The sequence below is a fragment of the Symphodus melops genome (genome assembly GCF_947650265.1).
Source record: "Symphodus melops genome assembly, chromosome: 4".
In the NCBI taxonomy this organism is placed as follows: Eukaryota; Metazoa; Chordata; class Actinopteri; order Labriformes; family Labridae; genus Symphodus; species Symphodus melops.
Genome location: NC_136694.1, coordinates 12,497,754 through 12,519,923, shown reverse-complemented (window position 1 = coordinate 12,519,923; position 22,170 = coordinate 12,497,754). Strand labels below are relative to the sequence as shown.

At 40.7% G+C, this 22,170-nt stretch overlaps 1 protein-coding gene across 7 annotated transcripts in view; it reads left to right on the top strand.

Annotated features, from left to right (window-relative positions):
- The window catches only part of celf4 (CUGBP, Elav-like family member 4), a 78,976-nt gene that overhangs the window by 20,266 nt on the left and 36,540 nt on the right, over positions 1–22,170 (top strand). For all 7 annotated transcript variants that reach the window (XM_079341169.1, XM_079341166.1, XM_079341167.1 and 4 more), the window contains exon 2: positions 185–267. In XM_079341169.1, the coding sequence (XP_079197295.1) occupies positions 185–267 (83 nt within the window). The remainder of the gene's footprint in view (positions 1–184; positions 268–22,170) is intronic.

Genomic DNA, 22,170 nt, shown 5'->3' with positions numbered 1-22,170 from the left:
TGTGTGTGTGTGTGTGTGTGTGTGTGTGTGTGTGTGTGTGTGCGGCCGCGTGCATGCGTGTATGTGTGTTGTTTTTGGCTATGCCCTGGTGATCAGGGCAGCCTATGGCAGTCTTTCCTTCTCTGTCCTCTTCTTCACATAACATGCTTATCTTTCTCTCTCTCTCTTTCTTTCTGTATTTTAGGCTGTGCCTTCCTCACCTACTGTGCCAGAGAGTCGGCCCTGAAAGCCCAGAATGCATTGCACGAGCAGAAGACCCTGCCAGGGGTAAGTCGAACACGAGGACCACCATGGCAACCCATGAGCAAAAAAATCTTACATAAACCCATCTTGAATTCACTCCCACATACAAACACACAGAGTCCCCTTTCTTTAATATAATGCCATATTTTGAAATCAGAGGGGAGTGCCTGTCCTTGCCATGCTTGTCATGTACAGTTTATCATCACTGGGTTTACAGCAGTCGTGAGCAGAAAGCCCTTCTTCCCTTAAATATCTGTCTCCCCCCTCCATTTTCCCCCTGCCTCCCTTTCCCTCTCCCCTTTGACAGTCACACACACAAACCCATAGGGAGAAACCACACGCAGCATCACATCATAGGCATACTATTTATAGTCCTTCCTCCAGTTTGTGTAAATGAGTGTGTGCCTTCCTTGTGCGTGCATGTGTGTGGGCATGTGTATGAGGGATGGAAAGAGGGATGGAAAGAGGGCGAGCGGGTGGATGTAGGCTATTTGTACATTGATGTGCACGTTCCGCATTATGCCTCGCGCTGGCAACAACAACATGAGTGTGCATGGTGAATGTACATCACGACGGCGCATCTTCACGACAGCTGCTCACATGCTTTGGTTGTTCCTACTCACATGTACAATGCAGCTGGAAGCAACGCGTGTCTCAGTTTAATGTTCGGCTCCCACTCGTGCATGCTGGAAGGAGGGAGTTTTGACATTGTGAAAGAAAAGAGGTGGTTGTTGAATGTGTCTATGTATGTGTGTAGAATTATACATTCTAATGACATTTTTTAGTGTGTACATGAACTTTAGATTACATATTTGTGTCTGCGTGTGCGTGTGTGTGTGTGTGTGTGTGTGTGTGTGTGTGCGTGCGTGCCTGCAATACATTTCAGGTACCTAAATGCACATGTACCCACCTTGTGATTGTGTGCACGTGCACGTTTGTGCATGTGTGTATGTGTGTGTGTGTGAGGAAGTTTTGATGCGTCTCTGTCAGGCCCGGCTCCGTTTGCTCTGTTCGTTTTTAATGACGCCTCCAGGGAAGCTGACAGTCGCCGTGTTGAGCGCACAGCCTTTGATGTGAGTGATTATGACATCACAGACGTGCAGCCGAGAAGAGCGGAGGAGTGGGGATCCGCGCTCTGAGTTTTTCTTTTTTTTTTCCTTCACTTCCCAGTGGCATATTATTCAGAAAGAAAAGAGGGAGGGAGAGGCAGGGAAACAGAGAGAGAGTGAAAAGGAGGAGGAGAGATTAAATATTTGGCCAAAACCAGAATGCGATTTTGTGTTCACAGAAAAATGTGCTGCCGATTGATGTTATTGCCTTTGTTGCTACACGTACCGGGAGATATGGGCACAAAAAGAACCTTTTTTAAGGAGTCTGTCTTCACATCTTTAAGGGAAGATGTGAGACTGTATTTAGCTCCAAACGCAACATAGTAAAGCGTCAGCGGCAACTAAATTCAATCAACTGCGATCAACATTGTTTAAGAAGGAAATGCTAATTAGTGTTGCCTTTGCCAGCGGAGGACAGTCTCAGGTCTGCATTTGATCGATGGTGAGCGTTAAGTAAACAGAGGTAATGCTATGGGACAGACCTAGATGCTCAACAAAGCCTGAAGCAGAGCACTCAGAGAGGCAGACCAGGAGCATGTCTGTTGTTGCTGCTGGTGGAGGTAGATCCAGCAAAACAAAATAAATGAGTTCATTAGAAAACGAGTGAGCACTTGGCCCTGGAATAGGCAGTGGGACGTTTTATGGCACACAACTACACCCTGCGTTCCTCAGTTCCTTCTGGGTTTTATTTTTCTTCTTACCTACCTTCTTCTGCCGCTCCTTCCACCCTCTATCAATTCCCCCACTCACAGGTCAACACAACCAAAACCCTGCCAATGAAATTCATTTTTTTCCTCTTAAAGCCTTTTCCCCTTTTACTTGGAGTCTTGGCGCGCTCTTTGTCCAAAAAGTTGCTCCCCAGCCTCTGCATTTAAAAAGCGTTCTGCTCTTTTTTTTTGCTTGGCTGCTAGGTGAGCTGAGAGAACAGGGGATTTAGCTTCCTAGTGGAAATGCCCTGTAAGCATGGCTGTAGGCTGTTAGTGTTGCTCAGACAAAATACTGAGGGCTGACTTCTGTGTTTAGTTTGTGTGTGTGTGTGTGTGTGTGTGTGTGTGTGTGTGTGTGTGTGTGTGTGTGTGTGTGCGCGTGTGTATAGGTGTGTGTGTGTGTCTTTGTGTAGTGTCAGGAGAGACTTTGGATAAACAAGTGACAAGCAAAACTACTGATGTTAAAGTGACGCTGACATTGAACAACTCATGACAGATGACAAATTGTTTCCCAAATTCCGTCAAACTGCCCTACAAACTGTAAGTACACAGGATTATGCTGATGGAGAAAATGTTTCTGCTGTTGTAATTAAATCAACTCTGACACAGTAAACACTGCGACGGCATTATTTCAGGACTTTAAAATATTAAAAATCTACAAGTTCAGGTCCAGATTTGGTGCAGGGCCATGAGACAATGCTTCCAGCTGAACACATTTTTTTTCCACTTCTACAGTGTTTTTGAACATTTATTTGGGTAACCTGAGTGATCAACCCACACAAGTTGAAATAAATCCTTCCAGTCATTTGTTTGTGGTCTGCATAAGTCTTACCAAACAGAGAAAATGTCTTAAAATATATTTTAATATACATTTTCTTGATGATTCTAACTCCTATTCCTGAATTTGTGAATGCAGCCTATCAGATAATCAGATGTTTTGGCCTTGACAATGCTTTATCAGACTATAAGATTGCTGCTGGTTTGCTGCAAGGACTGCACTGTTGTTGTTTCTCATTATTTCTCAGAGGCATTTTCAATACTTGTAATGGAACAACCCTAATGTCTGTAAATGGGAGGGTCAGTAATGACCTATTATCGCATGAATTTTTCTAAAGAACTTCGTCAGCATTTGATCATCTTCAGCATGTACAAAAAACTTGACATTGAGATAAAGTTTCAACCAATAGCAGCACTTTTTGTATGGTTACCCCAGTCACCAAACAGGCCACAAATGTACATCCAGTAGTGAGCTTTATATATATATATATATATATATATATATATATATATATATACACACATACACACATACATACATACATACATACATACATACATACATACAAAGGCACAAATAAAAAAAAGTTAAAAAAAAGTTCCCTAAAAAGATTTCATTCCAAACTTGAAGTATGCATCTATTGAGCAGATCAAGGAAAGTAAGTTATTCACGGGGGTTGCGAGATGGTGACCTGAGACGGGCCTAAAATGGGGCGCCTCCCAAATGTCAGACCCTGGCTGCCATATTTGTGATCCTGCGCTCCAGTTTCAGATTACTACATGCAGCGAAAGGCATTAAAAAGCCTCTATTGATTCTGGCAAAAGTCCTCAAGAGTGGGAAGACGTGTTTTTGTGCATGTGGCTTTGTGCACGGATGTGGGGGTCATAGGATGGAGCTAAAAAACTAGAGAGATTGCATGTTGTGTAACCACATGGTGCAAATACCCACCAGCTAATGCTCCCTCGCACGTATAAATACTCGCACACGCTAAAGAAATGAGAGGGTTTTTTTTTTTTTTTTTAAATCTGGCATCAATTCAAACACATATACAGTATACTGTAGGTCTCAGCACTACCTTATGCCCCCACATGGTGCACAAAAGAAGCACGCACTACTGAATACTTATTCCAAGATAGAAAACAACACATAAAATACACACAGGCATGCTGGTCCAAAAAATACTCCGAACTCCAAACTGGTGTCTTGTAACTGCAACACACTTCCATTCAACAACATAATACTGTGAAAACGAGAGAGAGAGCCGGGGAGAGAGAAATACGACGTCGATTGACTTGCACTGTAATAGTGAGCCAGATGAGAAAATATAGAACACTGTGAATCAATGCGTCATTTCAGAGAGCTTTCACACACAAACACACACACACGCACACACACACAAATACATAATGGAGCACATACACACACAGTTTTTAGCCCAGGGGCAAACAAACAACAGAAAAGACGAGAAAGCAAATGAATAGCAGACGTGAGGAGAGAGGAAGGGGCTGATGATGGAAGGCTGGAGAGAGACAGAGAGAAAGAGAGAGAGTGGGAGGATGGAGGGAGTGGGGGGAGAGGCAGAGTCGAGGTGCCTCCATAGTGACTGATTCCCTGTACTTGGCTCAGTTGAGATAATGCCAGGGCAAGAAATCCATGGCATTGATTGGCTCCTGCGACCCAGTTTCGTGGCAGCTTCTTCTCAATAAGTTGCCCCTCATTGGTCGATAACATCAAGACTCCCCAGGTGTAGTGGGTGTAGGGGTGTTTGGCTGGAGGGGGAGCGGGAAGGAGGGTTCTCAATTATGATTTGTGACTCCAAAAGGTGCACAAGTACAGAAGTGCACTCGTGTTTTCTACATTCATAAGCGTGGTGCAGTGTACAGAGGCATCGCTATATATGGACACGGATAATGCTGCAGGCCACAACGCTAAAACAAGCCCCCCTCTCTCCCCCAGCCTTTACCTCACCAACTATCCTTATCACCACATCCAAAAGAAAAACATTTGCCACAAATTGTGCTCCAATGACTGACTCTACAGTCTTTGACAGAGAGCTGGTGTAATATACAAGATTTAATGGTAGCCAAAGAAGACGTCCGGATCAAATAAATATAGAGATGTGTGCTATACAAAAAGAGATTTTTGCATACTTATTGACCTCATGAGCAACTTTCTTTTCAGTTTAACAATAAAAAGAGAGAACAGCAGGCTGGCAGTAGTGACTATAAAAAAAACTGTGTCCAGCATCCAAAACCAAAGAGAGAAGCTTCCAACTGAGGCAGAGAGCAGCCTGAGTCTGGCAGGTCATAATCCTGCAATAAAAACTCTAACAAGTCTCCCAAACAGACTGTACCAAGGCAGAAAGACATTCTCAAAGTAGTGTGATTAATTCAGAGTTGAACACAGATTATTCTCTTCATCATACGCTATCAATTTTCTTGCGTTTCAGTCTGCAAAAGGATCATAAAAATGATTTGGTCTTTTCCACACTAGAAGGCTGTATTTAGTCATGTTGACATTTCTTCCTTTGTGTTTGATTGAGTGCAAAAGCATACACTATTGCAACACATCTATCTGACTGATTGTGAAAAGCCTTCTCCATCTAAAAAAAACAACTTGAATTTCAAGTCTTAAACAGTTTTTTTGTTTGTTGATAAAACCATAAAAAGATGTGTTTCAACAACTAAAAATGGTTGATAATGACATAAAGTACAGACCTTACATTTCTTATAGTAAATGATTTTTTTTTCATTTTTCAGGGATCTATTTGTTTTTTAAATATTGCAGTGTCTCTTATTTTATTACTTTGGGAACAAAGTTGGTTTGACATGTCCTTCCTAAGTGGCACCACTATCCAATGCTGGAAGTGAAGGTACAGTTACTTTCATTTTATTTTTCAAGAGGGAACGTTTCTGGTCTACAAATCTACTCAAGTAAAAACAAAGTGATACAATCTCCAACCAGGTTGTTTGATTTAAGAAACAACCTCATTCTTTAATGAAGTGCAATGACCGTCATGTGAACTGGGTACGCAAAAACTGGCCAGTTTCACACAGTTGACATAAAGCTAATTTACTACTTTCCACCCCTGCTGCTATCCATAAATGACCACAATAAAACGTGGGTCCAAACTGGTCCCTCGGCTGGATCCTCATTGGACCTTTACCAGCTATAGCTTGAACAAAGTCCTGATCTAAACCAGAACTTATTGTTTAAAATCCACAGTGATTTCCATACAGTTGTATCAAGATATTAAGACAGGCCAAAATAAATGAGGCCATCATATCAGTAGTTGAGGCCCATGGTTTTTGTTTGATTTATTTGACCTGCAAAACATGGTCCCCTGCCATACTCTTAGTATAACCTATGTCTTTGTCTGATGGTCCAAGAGTGTCTTAACCTTCCCAATTTACACAATTCCAACGTAAAATTGTGGTTATCATCCAACTGTGTTTGAAACTTCCCAAACCTTTCCAGCTGTATTTTTCTGTCAAGCTTTTTGTATTTCGTTTTTCCTACATGTCTACTGCCAAATTTTTAGCCTAAAATAAAATCCAGGACTATGTAGGCCTTCCTGAAGAGATGGTTCCAAATGGGGACATATCCTGTGGCTAACAGGTGCTACATCGGCCTGCCTGCGTTCCTCCCTGCAGGTTAATGTCCATGTTCCAGTACTAATTGTGGTTTCACATTGTTGTGGTTGATATGCCAGTTTTCTCTGATACATCACAGTTTTATCTTAATTTTCTAGATCGAAATACTGCCATACATGTTGCTCCTATGAGATGCTATACGTCCACTGTGCTTTTTTACAATCAGGCCAGAGAAGATGGCCAATTATACATACGATACAGTCAGTCTATGGCTAGTGACAGGTGGAGACATTTGAAGCTTGGGCATAATATCTGAATGCCATTGAGGGCAATACAAATATAGTTTTTATTTAGTTGACTAAACGCACACATCCCTTCGAGGCTGAATGTGAGAAAACTTGTCCCATTTTTGGTCTTGCACCTCTTCTTGATAGCCAACTCTTCTACCTTGCCTTTAAGTTTTTACTGTTCTGAGAAGCACGCTGTAGGTGGTAGGACAACAGATCACGTGAACTAGTTTGCTCCAAGAAGACAGATGACAACTTGACAAGAAACTAGATATTAAAAACACCAAGGGTATTTTAAAAGGACCATACATAAAACAGATATATGCAAAAGAAATATTCAGCCATCACATGAGGAAGAAGTGTGCATGGTTCATATTTTAGCAACATAGTGCCATTTTGGTTGAAATCCTTTGTAGAGTAAAGCTTAAATGGTGCCATTATTGTTACAAAGATCATTACAAGCCTCCACACCATCTTTTGTCATATAAAGTCTGAATGCTTCCATTATCACTGGGCTCCAGGCCTGATGTTACAACCTCCCATTGCCAAGCGGAGTTTGAGCAGATTGTACAAATGAGAAAAAATCATCTGTCTGGAGGCAGCAATTCACTTTAGTCCAATAATCCAACTAATTTCACAAGTGGTACATGCCACCCACTGGCCCAGTAGATGGATGATCCATATGTGAAACGATACACCTTTATACCACAAGCCATATTGTAGTGCATGTTACGTCAGAGCAGTGACCCAGTTTGTAGTTTTACTGTAATCTCATTAAAAAGAGAGAGTTTGGAGATTTGGCCTGTCTCAGTGTGACTTTGTAAAAATAATAATTTTGTAAAATTGCCCCATTACCAGTCTCCATTGGGAAATGATTGGAGTCAAGTCTTGATGTCTTAATGATTATAATACATTATAAAAACCACATATTCTCCCTTTTTAAGTACATTCACAACAAATTGATTATTTAAGAAAGCAGTCCTCAGACAGTAGCACAGTTGCAAAAAAGGTTTTCTGTTCTTAAAAAGAATGGATTGAACAGTCTAAGCGATTCAAAACACCTCTGGCAAGTGCCATTATTGGGTGATCCAAGTGTTGTTGTATTAGGTCTAAAAGCATGTCCCCTCTGCAGAAATTTCAGAGGTGCTATAGCTCTTTTCAGCATCTCGATCTATCGCTGGCTCAAGCGACTGTCACAGTCTGAAATCAACTTGTCCTTTTCTTAAGTTTCTATTGATCCACAAAAGCAAAGCCTTACAGCGCACCAATGAGTCTTCATCCCCTAGAAGGCCGCTCCACTGAGCATTTACAAGTGTTAATGTCACTCTGGCACTTCAAAACTTTTCCATGTACTCACCAGAATGGAAAGTGTCAAAGACAACTTTTTTTTCTGAGACAGATGTTTTACTTTTAGGCAGAAAGAAAGTTTGACACAAACCTATCAAATGCTATCTTCCTTGTTCTTATAATGGAAAATCGTTTATATACCTCTTCCATAATTATATTTTTTATAAACCATAAAAGCTGCTTTCTTATTAATATCAACCTGGCAGTATATAAAGCTGTCATGTTGGAGAGGACAGAAACATAGGCTACTGCAGCTGGGGCTATATCTATTCCTAAAAAAAGGGAGGAGGACACTTAACAAGCACCTTATCCACGGGCCGTGCATATAGTTCATACACAAGTACCTTCAAAAGCTTTAGGTGCGATAGTAATTCTGCCATCCTCTCACTGCTTCTGTTGTATTTCATCTGCTTGACTCTAGTTGCTTTGAAATAACCTGTCAGTTCAGGGATTTTTGTCTTGACTAGTTGGCTATATCTCTATCTTTATCCTAGTCTTAAGAGTTGCCAAGGTGCTGTACAGTATGTCTTCCCACAACAGTAAGTGCAGTGTTGTGTGATATTTTTATTATTGCCTGCTGAGTTAATTTACCATGCATATTAAATGTTGAGGAACAGAGAACAGATAACTGAGGCGATAAAATACTATAAATCAGTCACACCAACGATATAATGTGTCTATTAGAGTGGTGTTTTATTGATTATTGGAGGATATGATGGTCCATACTGTATGCCTGCTCTTGACTACACTGCTGTACTCTCATGTGTCTCCTTCCTTATCAGTGCCATAATGTTTATAGGCTCTAAAACACCTGAGAACATTATCGTCTATTTTTACTCCCTAAAAATGAATCTTGCAATTTTGACTTTTTAAGCACGAATCCCATATTCCAAATATTTTGTATTCTCATTTTCTTGAAATACATTATACTTTTAAAGTTCACTGACATCTGCTGACTGTAAGCCCTTTAGTTTTATTGGATCTGTATCTTAAGATACAGTGGATTACTTTTATTAAACCAATGAACATATGGTATCACTTGATTTCCGAAATGGCTTTATACAATTTCAGAATAAATCTATTCAATGGATTCAATAATGATGTTTAAAGTGCTTTCTGCATACAATTTAGTTCCTTTGGTAACAGTATTTTTAAGTACTTCTTTGGTGAAAAGCGAGATAACATAAATTATTTCACAATGACTGCAGAGGGAAAAAAAATTGCAGGCCCAGTTTGAACAAGGGCTTTTGTAAAGAGAACAACTAAAGAAAACTTATTGTGTCAGTTCAAAGCAAAGGGCAATTATCATGCAATGCCTGCATTGCTGTTTTCTCTGTCTTCTTTCATCATAACCCCGATGTCAAAGTCTACTCAAAGAATGTATAAGTGATTACACAAGAGCCAACAGTGAAGGAAAGTAGAGACATATAGGGAGTCATCATGACAGTGAGAGGAGGCATGTCCGTGATATAAACAGGAGCTATTGATTTGTTGTTAGCATTGAATATGAACGTTTTTAAAACTAGGAATCAGTGGTGAGCAGTGCTGCAATATTAATGTTGTTTTTCTACTTTTTGAAAGTTCTTGTTAAGTTGAAACCAGACCCACAGTGTTCTCAAAGGGATTAAACTCTTCTGTAAATACCATTCTCATCCTCAATAATAATGTGCAAAGAAAAACCAGAACTCATTTTATTCTGTGACCTTCACCACCTCACTCTCACTGGAGCTGTTGGAATATATAACACAGTATTTTCAATTTCTTCATTTGGCCGTATCATCCAATATGTTGGACAGAGTGGGAAGTGGTGTTTTAAAATCTTGTTCCACACGCCGCCGTAGCAGCTGGCAAGCTGGTGGCCGGCAGATGTGATAATGACACAACACACCATGCTGAGGCCGGATCGCAGGCCACGACTCAGGCAGCTTTTAATAATTGATGGCAGCCAAGGCCTCGGATTGGCCAGTAATTGCATTACAGGTCACTTCTCAATAGCAATTTGTGAAAGTTGTGGTGATGTGTGCCGGGTGGCGATCAATAGCCACTGTCCAGAGATGTAGTATTTCCCTTCATCTCTCTTGTTTCTAATGTCTCTCTCTTTCTGTTCTTTTATGAAGGCGAGAAGTGTTTTGGGGGAAAAAAATGTATTTCAGTGTACTAAGCAGCAACACCACAGTTGGGATTCTTTCCTATTATCTAATGACAGTAATGGCTTTAATTTCAGATCTCAGTCATTGTGCAATGGAAATAGCCATAAACATCTTCAACACCTTGGATATTTTAATAATTAACTAATCTTGGTAGATATATTGCAGCACATGACACCTTTTCTAGTTATAGAACACCAACAACAGCTACGTTAGATTATCATTAATATAAGACACTGGTCAATCTATATAGATACTGGTGTATGTCTATGTTCTGACTCCAGTATTAGCTGACCCACAAACTGGACCAGCTGTTACAATTTACAGCACTGATTTAGTTTTAAAAAAATCCTGGACAGCTCAGTCGATGAGTCAAAAGTAATGTCCACCTGTTGACGTCAACCATTTCTCTTTTTAACCGTCCTCTTTAATTATATTCATTCACCTTTCAATCCATAACAAGTTCCTTTTCTTTCTAATTTGAAGTTTTAACCTTCAGTCTCATTCTAGTTCCTTGTTTTCTTTCAAAATAAAAGCTGATTTGTATCCAGTCAGGAAGTAAAGTGCCCATAGCTCAAGAAAGCACAACAATTCAAAATAGAATGGGATGGAATTTCTAACATGTGAATAGAAATTACATTTATCATGCTTTAACTGTTGAAAAAAAAAAATATATATATATTGTTTGACTGCCCCACTATCAGGTTCACCAAACGTCTTAATTTTCTTTCTCCAATAGCTTCCATTCAATGGACTAAAAGTAAGGATAGATTTTTATGTTCTTTTACTCTGTCTCTTATTGTTCCCCTGAGGCCTAATGCTAAGTCACTGGAGTGTCCCTTTAAAATAACATCATGTGGTGTATTTGGCTGGAGAAGAAGTGAGTATAAGACAGCCTTGGGTTCAAAAGGTTAAAATAGCACAAGAGATCAAATTTAGTCTCATCACATTGAACCAAGTGCTTTACTTTCCACAGTAGCACACACTCTGAGCCCTGTGCCCCCTCTGGCTCCCTGGCCAAACTCATTCTCATGGAAGTTATTTACTGTGGTGGCCACAGACCCCCTCCCCCTGAAACACACAAACACACTCACAAAAAAACATGCTTTAATTTCCTTCTCTTTCTGAATCCTCCTCCCTTTATGAAATCTCACCTGCTTTGACATGTTAACAATCACTGTGTCATCTTGCTGCATCTGGTGTTCATTGTTTTTCTTTCTTTGTTCCTGTATCTCTCTCTCTCTCTCTCTCTCTCTCATTCTTTTTTGTCTCCCTCTCCTTTCCCCCCCTCCTGCTCCCTCGACTGTGGCAGAGAGCGGGAGAGGAGAGCGGAGGAGACAGTAGATTTTGCATGCTCTAAATACAGCCTCTACGTGTGTGGGGTGCTGTCATCAAAGGAGAGAAGGGACAGGGGATGGTTCAGTTCTTTTGTGATAGTGCCTGCGCCGCGCGTGTGTATTTGTTTGTGCAACTGTTTGCATATGTGACCAAGTGTGCACTAATTCTTGCAAACATCAAAGATGCTCCCTCATCCATCTCTCTGCCTCTGCTCTCCTTCTCCACCACCCTCCGTCACTAGACTAATCCTCCTTTTAGCATCATTTTGTCTGCATTTTTTCCCCCTGTATTGTCGTTATGCTCTGCCTTTACCTGCCTGTCTGTTTCTGTGTGCCTCACCTTTCGTGCATGTGCTTGGCGGGGTGTGACAGCATTGAGAAGTCACCAAAGAGGTAAATGATGATAGGCCATCCATCATGCTTTATGGACTCTGTATGGTGCTGCCGTGGAGAGTGGCTGCACTGTGCAGTAACTCAGAACACTCTGTCCCTCCATATAACCTGGCAGGGGCTCTGCCGCTCGCCTCGCCTCTGCTGGGTGACTGTTTATGTGTGTGAGACACAGGAAGAGTGCTGGTCTGACTCACCCACTTAAGGTTTCTCTGCGTGTGTTTTTGATTCAGTGTGTGTGTGTGTCTGTATGAGCAAGGGGAAAACAGAGAGAGTGTTTGTCCACACTGCCAGACAGTGTGCAGTGAGCCTTCATTATGGCTGATATGCCACTGCTGGGAGCATCAACTCTGACCAGCAGACGTAGCAGCCTCTGTGTATGTGTGTGAAAGGCAGGTAGGGAGAGAGAGGTGGAGAGAGAGACCAAAAGTGTGTTCATACTGTATGTGGTATGTTTGTGAAAGCAATCGTTATTTATATGGCTATATATAGCATCTATATATATTTTTTCATGTATTAATTCTTACACATGTTCTACATTATCATGCTAATAAAGTTCATTATAACCACTGCTCTCAATACTGGCCATATATGTAAAGTGCCTGTGACCATTACACTGGTGCCAAGAAATGTAGTACCTCAAATGGCCACATGAGGCTGGCCATAGTTAGAGCAAATCCCTGACAACAACAACATGCAAAACACAATGTGCAAATACTATTGAGCAACGCAAGTGTGCTTAAATTGTCAGCATTATTTCATTTTACAGAAGTTAACATGCACGCATTTTTGACGCTCCACATACAAAAACATGCAGATAAGTAGGCCTATGCATAATACCTTTAATAACCTGGTATACCAAACATATGTACAGCAGAGTCAACACGGACTGCAATGAGGTTCCAGTGGTCAAGTGACCGCACAGTAACAAAAGGTGAAACCTGGTTTAGTTTATGATATAAGTTGACTTTGGTTTATGAGCAGAGCAATGAGAGTTCGTCAAATCAAGTGGGCTCGAGTGAGCCTCTGTTTCTTATGATGTAGACTTGCTTAGGGATCAATGACTCTTTCAACACATATACTGCATGTGTTCTTTAAGTGCACTGCGGTCATTAAAACAACTCTACCAGCTGCTTTACAACCATCTAAAATCAGTCAATCCTTCTCACTCTCTTAAAGCCTTCCCTTGCAACCGTTTCTATATCTCTCTATCCCTTTCTTTCATAACCCCCTTCCTTTGGTGAGCCTTTTCACACTTTTCGTTCATCACCTTTCCACATGAAAGAACAATTGCTCTGATGGTGTTTACTCTCTCTCTCTCTCTCTTTCTCTGCCCTCCTCTTCCACACCTCCTCCCGTCACTGCCGTGCTCATAGATCCAGAGGGAATCGCACTGCCTGAACCAAATGTGCCACAAACTTGTCAGATGTTGTTTGTTTTCCTCCCCCTCCCTGTACCTTTTTTCAGAGTGCGTGTGTTTTAACTTTGTCTACATATTTGACAAAGTGCTGTGACATGCGCCGCACTCGCACGTCAACGGAATGAAAATCTGCAGCGTCATTATTGAAATAGAAATCAGCAGAGGGGAGAAAACTGCGGCGGCCAGAATGAGTCACAGGGTTTGTGTGATAATAAGGTTTGCATGTTCAGACAGCTTGTTAGCATATCTGTGAAACTAAAAGCAAACAATCTTTCCACTGAGGCTCCCAGGAAACTTTGAATGAAGGATATTTTGCTGCAAACCACGGTTGTTCAAACAGCTGCTTGCTTGCTGCCAAAAAAAAAAAAAAAATGCATGGAACTCCACTGAGAATCAAACTCCCTATCTGAAATACTTCAGCACAAACACAAGTTTCATTTATTGAGGAAGGTATTGCCTCCATAAAAAAACTATAAGTCATGTCTACATACTAACTTTAAGAGGAGTTGGACATATAATTAAGCAAAGTCTGCAGATGTCAACATTCAAGCCTGATTTGTGAGAGTGGATGGCAAAACTTGATTTGAGTGCTTGACCCAATTGTCATTCTAAAAAGTCAGAGTTAATCTGTCCACAGTTCAGCTAGAAGTTCACACTCTTTGTTCTAATTCTCTTTTAATCCTTACTTCAGTATTTCAGTAACTTTGACCCAGTAATGCTTAATCCTGAAGGTACCTGGCCTAGCGGAAGTGATACAGCCGAGGGTTCCCATCTGTGAGAGCATTTGAAGATCTGAAGGATGGCCGAAAGGACAAACAGAATGGAAAGAAGAAGAGCAGGGCGAAAGAAACTAGACATAAAGGACAGTAAGAGGGGAAAGTCTGCAGAGGAGCATTGTAACTCACCTCTGGCAATCCCATACTGTAAATACACCTCTAAAACTCATCCCAAACTTTGGCAAGAAGCGGCAGCGGCAACAGCATCCTTTATGAATGTCACACTTCGTGAGGAGAAAATGATTACGTTGCAAAGAAGACAGGGGGGCAGAACAGGAGGTGGTGAGTGAAGAGAGAGAAGAAAAATTACTTTGATGGATTATGCCCCTCTTGGGACAACCTTGTAATGTTTTGGACAGGATTCTCACTCGCAAAGATTCTCTCTTACAGTGAAGATCTTCCTTTTTTCTTCCATCTCCTTTTGTCATCCGAGACGGGTGCTGGCTGTGACAACTGTGCCGGGGCTGATACTTAATGATACCGCTTGCAGGAACTAATTACTACCAGTGATTAAGAGAGGAGACGTGGCTTCTATACCACACATGCTGTCTTTGGGTGGGAAGCTTTTTAATTGCCTTAGCCAAATAAATGATGGCCAAAGATGCATGGACCTGGACTCCCTAATGGAGTCTCAGTGTTTGGTGGCAAAGAGTGAAGACTTCAGGGCCATTGGTGCTCCCTGTACACAGATGGTGCTCCCTGTTCAGGACCGACGCCTGTTGTTGATCGGCACGTTAAGGGCACCTGTGAAATTAACCAGACAAATGAATTCCCCACCGGCTGCACAGCAGAATATTAGCATTTTGTGAAAGATGGCTAAACTATGGCATGTAGTAAAAGCTTTTTTTATGCTAAAGGGCAAAGCATTACGAGTAGTTAGTCAAAGCGTTGGGCCTGTAAAGCTACTCAAGGAGGCAAAGACATGGTTGTAGTAGAAGCATATATTCGCAGTCACGGTTATGAGATGCGGTGCCTGTGAAGTTTTGTTAGCCCTTAAGCACATCTAGACCTAATTAACAATCGTGTACCACAGCAAGGTTTTCTTTGGCAAGAATCCAGTCCAACCAATACGTCATTTAGTGAACAGTAACACATCTTCCTGGGCAGTAAAGGACTTATAAGTTCGACATGGCTCTTGCAGGAGCACTTAGCACTAAGCTAACTATTGTGTGTATATTCTCCTCTCATGGCTGCCTTGAAAAGCTCTGCACAGTGATCATTATGAAGTCTGCTTTTTTTCTGAAATTCTAATCAGTAATATTTGCGTTTTTATTGATTTCGGAAACATCTTCAATATTGGGAAGTTTATGTTTTTCGTGTTGTGTATAGCCAACTGTATTTTTCTGAGACCCCTTAAAAAACTGTCACCAGTTCTGTTTAAGTACTAAAAGAAAATCCCTTCATTATGAACTCATTTTTGTAATGAAGACACAAGGACACATTTTACGATTATGCCTATCAGAGATCAATCCAAGACACAGTAATAAATTCTCTGCATTAATACATTATACATGGTAACTGTTTACTGATGTTAGTGCAGACATGTAGTTGCATCTGATCTTTCACCAATAATTACATCACATCAACGTAACATCTGCTGCTTAATAAGTTTGCTGCTGTGCCCACTGTACATTAGCACTTTGCAATACATCTAAATCACTGCATCTCAATCCAGGCATCAATCCAACATAATAATATAAGTCAATGTGAACTGCAGCTAATAAATGACAGTTTAATCAGCCCAAGAGGAAAATATCTGCATCACACATTCACCATTTCAGTTCCTTCATCATGTTGGAAAGGCAATGCTGATGTTGACTCTTCCTCAAAACTCAAGGACAGCTTGCTGGTTGCCTTCGCGAATAATGCTTTGCCATAAGTGCAGGCGTGTGCAGATGGCGCACTTTTCTGCATCCCCTCACCTCAATTATTGACGAGACTCATACTAATGACAGTCGTTCTTTTATTTGTGCCATTGCACAAGAGAATGTTTCCTAGGAAATATATACATACAGGAGACTTGCAACTTTAAAATACTATTAATAATATCATTACTACAGTACAATGTATGACCCTTCATTTGAGCAAGAATGATGGGTCATCAACAGTCATCAATGTCATTTCTTTTTTCTGCACTCACTAAGCAAATGTGTAAGCAAATGGAATCCTAACTGAACAGCGCCATCTTATTTGTATTATTATAACCAGTCACATCTGGTAAATAGATGCCTGATTATTATATGGCTTTAAATATTTTCTTCTTCTGCTCAACATTGTCTTTCTGGCAGAACGTTGATATACAAACCCTTCAGTTGCGAGCTTTGTGTAGGCAGTCATACTGGGGAATCAATAGCAATTTAACGGTGAGTTATAGCTGGATATGTGCATATACTGGACGGCGTGAGCACAGTACCATTCTGGTGTGTTTACTCAATGAGTGCTGAGTCGACAAAAATGACACAGCATTTCTTCACCCCCCCTTTCTTCACTGTCTCTCTCCCTCCCTGGGATTTCTCTGCTATTTTTCTCCTCTTGATCTCATACATCATGACTTAAGGGCTGTATTCATTAAAGTTTAAAAGTACAATGCACTCCAGAGTCAGCTGCGGTGAATAACGCAGGCCATGTTAAGTCTGTCTGAGGCAGCTTGTTGCCCCATCTCGATGTCTTCACTCCTTTATGTCTGTCTTTTTCTGTGCAGTGCTGAGCTTTCAATGCTGAGATCCTAGGAGTAAGAGTCTGCCACTCTTTCACCAATGAGGCGGGCCGCCGAGAAAAATCATCCGTGGCTGCCTGCAAGCCACAGAGCTTTTAAAAGCCCAGATGTTACGATTCGCAGTTGACTCCTGACAACCTAGCTCCTATACTTTAATTAAATTTTGAGAGAGCTGCTTTTGTTTCTGCTGTTTAAGGTGTTCTGACAATTTGTTTTGAATGTGGGACTAAATGGTCTTTGATTGTTGCTTTGTTTTTATAAATTGAGGCTGCAAAGAATCATTCCCGTTGCATAGAACCTGACTCATCAACTGTGGTTAGTTTGAGAAGATAAACTTATGTAACTTGGCCTTGGGAGCAGGAAGATGGTGAATAAATCTCTCTAAATGGAAGCTGACATATTATGTGGCTGCATGCAGCCAAGAGTGATGATCTAGCTGATTGTGACAATTTCATACTTCTTCTTCTCTGTTTCCCTTCATTGCCTCGACAAAAACATTTGGTAGTATTCATTAACAAATTTGAAGATGCCTGTTTCCCCTACAATGAGGAGATATTTCATGGTCATATGACTCAAAGTATTTTCAGGAATAATTTTCCAAGAACACATGAGTATCTGTTTCCTGTTTGTGCCTTTCTTTGACTCCTCAACTGACAAAACATGTTTGTTTGAGCTTGCATCAATAACTGCCTGACAATTGATATTCATCTAATTAAATTCAGACACTATTGTATGATTTCTTATTTCTTTTCAAAGTCTTTTCCAAACTGCATCAATGGTTGTGACCATGTGGTATCAACTGTCAGCGTTTGGTGAACAGATATGCACACATGTATCCAGTTATTAATCGTTGGATGTCATCTTTGGGGAACACAAAATGTGTGTGGTGATGAATTATTGATATGATCCTGGAGATAACAGTCGCGCTCTAATTGCATGTCATCATTACCAGGTTGAAACCAGTCTGCATGTCCCCTTAATGTGATTACACATTTATAATTGCGCTGTTATTAGCCTAGTTTATTATTCACAACAGCAAAGAACACTAATTGGCATGGGCCCGCAGCATGGTGTCAATCTCTTTATTAAAGTTCAGTTTGGACTTTTTTACTTTTAATATATGGCTGGGGTCTAGCTGTTTGCACTGTGAACACAGTACTTGAAGAAAGTCTTTAAAATAAATTGATTTTGTATCATAAAGTCAGATACACCAGATTCTGCACAAAGAATTTGGCCGACTTGAATGTTTAAGTTAAACAAGATAAATGGGTTGCTTGCTCTGCTGTCTCCAGGACACAACAAAGCCTTCTGAAAGGTCCCTCAGCTGCAGGGACAGGTCCATAAGGGTGGCAAAGGCCCCCCTTGAAATCTGAATAGCCACCCTAGGTACCCAAAAATCTTTGACTATTTTCACCAAAAAAAAAAAATCTTTCCTGGAGCAATTTTTCTGAAAAAACTTAACCAAATCAATGTTTTAATTGAGGAACATTTAAATGGCTCTGGAAGCCTTTTTTCATTCTTGATTGATAAGATTGGTGGGACTTCTTGGCATGCTGGGTGTATGCTATAGGCTTTCCCTGAAGAATTTAGAGTGTTGTCTTGTTTTCTGCTCCCTTTGTGTTGTGAAATGGGGATGCAGATATGTTATTCCTTGGCGCCATTTCCACTACTTTGGTTTCTCCGGAGCGGGTACTCCGAAGTCTCATGGGAGCCTCTTTGCTATTATTTTCATATATTATAGTAATCCAACTCCCCTCGCTCTACCCCCACTCTTTAATTCCTTTTTGTCTGCATCAGGCCTCTCTCACTTTTTCTCCTGAAGATGTCCTCATCCTAAGCCCTCTTACCTCGCTCTAAAACACCCTCCAGCTCCTCCTTCTATCTCCATCTTTCTTTCTCTCTCTCTCTCTTTCTGTCTCTGGCTCACTAACCACCCATCCTTCCAACCTCCCTTCACCATATCTCCCCACCTTTCCCTTTACCCTCCCCACCTTCCGTTCTCTCACACTCCATCACAAGCTTCTTATCGGCCTCTCTCTCTGCATTTGCATCACCCTCACTTCTCCCTCCCTTTCCTCCAGCTCTTTGCCAGCATGAACTCACATTCTCCCCCTTCCCTCCCTCCCTCTCTCTCTCTGCGTCCCTCGGAGGCATGTTTAATTAAGCGAAGGGCTATGTGTCAGAGAAAGAGAGGGAGAGAAGAGGCGAGAACAAATGCTATCTGGAGCACCAGGCTAGACAAGGCAGGCTCTCCTCCTGCTCTCCACCTCCTCTTCTCCTATTTGGTCTTCTCCTCCTCACACCCTTTGCCACCCTTTCGCCTGTACCGACTGTAATTACCCTGCTCATTAGCAAAGGGAAGAGGAAGGGGGAGAGTTGTAGCCAGCAGAGGAGTAAAAGAGGACAAGAGGAGAGGAAACAAGGAGCAGGAGAGGATAAGTGAGAAGGAGGAACACCTAATGGATAAGCAGGGTAGTATCAGCCAGAGAGTGCAAACTTTAGGTGCTTTTTGGATAGATAAATAAATTGCATTAATGGAATGATCAGGAGCATTGACCTTCTTGGACAAAAGACATTATTTCAAAAGGGCTTATGTAGTTGCTTTCAAACATGTTAATTTATTCCCATGCGTTTCTTTGGTACTTTAAAGGTATTCATCTTCAGGATGGTATGTCGTATGTCAGTGAAAGTTTTATTTACGATAGCAATTGTGTTTTTATTGTAAGATACTGCAAAAGAGAATGGCCATGGCGTAATAATGTATTAAAATGTATAACAATTAAAGAATGTTTTTAGTGTTTAACTATGTTCATGATCTTAACAATATATATGGATTCATTTCCTTTTGCTTTTCTTTAAGTAATTGGAGCCATCACAGCAAATAATGTCGCAACATGTTTGTATCAACCAATCTTGTTTTACAACTTTTTACTGTCTAAAATTGTATTTGCTGTGTCAGATGTATCTGAACTAGCTATGGTGCCTTGAGCTGCCCATGGACTTTCTTTTTTTGGTTTATAAAAAGTATTCAGCCCTTAATGATCTGAAGGACATATGGGATACGGTGATCATTGAAATAGATTTAGGTGAAGTTTTCTAACCTCTTGAACCCAGTTTAAATTCCACTCTTTGTTTTAAGTTCTCCAGGAAGTTCTTGGTTTTTCACAATTATTTATTTTCCTACTGGCCCGATCTACTTCTACAATTGATATTAAATGTTTCTAGGGCGGAGCTGTGTATGGCATGCATCCTCATAACTTGATTTCTTCCCTACCATAATAACTACAAACATTCTCTATTCTCATAAAACCTTTAGCTGTATTCTATGTTGTTGGTGTTGTGAAGAGAAGGAAAGCTTCAATATCATATTATGCTAAATTTCCACCTGCCTTGCCAAAGTCTACATGTGTTCCTGGCTGGTGTCAGGTGTGCTGATGTACAGACCTTACAAGCTTTCTCTCCTGTTTGTCCAGGCAAGGTTCCAAGAGAGCAGGTTCATCTGGCCCACATGTTGGGAGCTCTTTGGCCTCCTGTGAGCAGATTGGCTTGGATTACTGGGTTACTTTTTCTTTCCCTTTTAGTAAAATTGGTGAGCGCAGGAGAATTGTATTTCAGAGGTGTGCCGTTTGAACACATCGTCAGACGACAGAAGACCTCAAAAATTCCCTCTCGTCAAGTCTTCTGAGTTGGCATACTCCTTTGATTCATTTCATTTGTCATTGAGGGACCCTGACAGAAAAGGGAATGTCAAATTTAAAATATTATACGTCAAAATGTGTTTGAAGTAAGCTGAGCATAACTCAGCTGAGTCTTGTAATGTGCCTCCCTTTTATCTTGGGGTTGAAGAACACTCTTCCTCTTTTCTCTCTGCTTCCATTTCTCCCTTTAATTCTCATTTATTACCATGCATGTATCATTTCATGTCAGCCTGAGCTCTGGCTGCACCTTTCTCTCTGCTTTTTTTCTCTCTCTTCCTTGAATGATTTCCTTCTGTTCCCTCTTCCCTTCCTTAGCTGGAACTATGTGGGCTTTTTTTGTAGCCTTTATTAAAATTTACTGGTTCAAATGAGTCTCGTAATATTGGAAGTAAAAATTACATTCAGCTCTTGTCAGTGTTCAATCCTCTGCAGAGGCAATATAGACTTTAAATTACAAATTTAGTTGTTCACAACTTTTTTTTTTTTTGTTTTTTTTGTTTTCCGCTGCTAAAAGCTGCACATTAGTTGAGCTCTTTGATGTGGAGGATGTTTTGGAGCAACAGGGGTTTGCTTTCAAAGAAATCTTATCCATATGTAATTCTAGCAATTAAAAAAGTGGCTGCTCATTAATTCAGCCCACATTGTCCTATATTTAATACAAGCAGCTAAATAAGGAGGTCTCACATTCTTCAAAAGTAAACATTACCAGGTGGGAATATGACTAAATATTAAAGTTTTGAATACACACAAGAACTCTTCTAAAGAAACTACATATAAAAAACATAATGAACCTGGGAGGATGTTCCCAAAATACAAAGCCCCAGAGGGTAAATACTCCGTTTATACAGATTTCCTAGTGCTACATTTTCATGTAGGGAAATCTGTATGTGTAGAAAACAGCAAAGGGCCAAAAATTATTTTCCCCCAGTTTTCTCTTCAGAGGTAAATTAAGCCATGTCTGTCCTAACGGTGCATGTTCATAATCTAACAGATCAGTCCAAAAGAAAAGAAGTCACAAGAACAGGAGTGTGTAGTCAACTTGGGGTGATGATGTTGCTGAGAATGCACTCCTGTCAGTTTAGGTATGTACCTCTATATGTGCCCACATTTCACACCATATAATCTTTTCTCCTTGTTTCTGAGACGCTTTCCTTACGCATGCAGACAAGAGGAGAGGTGCGTTGTTCTGATTACGTGCAAGGTGGGCTTTAGATGACAGCCAAGCTGCTCTTCCAGACCAGTGAGCTTGTTTGATCAATAACATGCATGTATTAAGGCACAGAATGCATTTGAATCTAAGTACAAAATCCTTAGGCAATCTGGCCCAGTGTGTCTTTTTTATCTGTTAACAGAATGATTGCCTCTGATATGCATTTACCCTTCTACCTCAACACAAAGTTAACTGATAGTTACACTTTAGCCTGTCTGAATAATTGTTTCTCATTAATGTTGGGCTACTGTGTGGGCAAAGTAGATAACGCTGAATTAGTGTGCTAAATAGGTTGTCTGAGGGAAAAGAAGAAAACGGGTTTATACTTAAATTTCTTCTGCTCCCTTGTGCACATAGAGTTCAGTATAATTAGTGGCTTTTACTGGTGATGTGTCTTTTGTACTATAAAGGA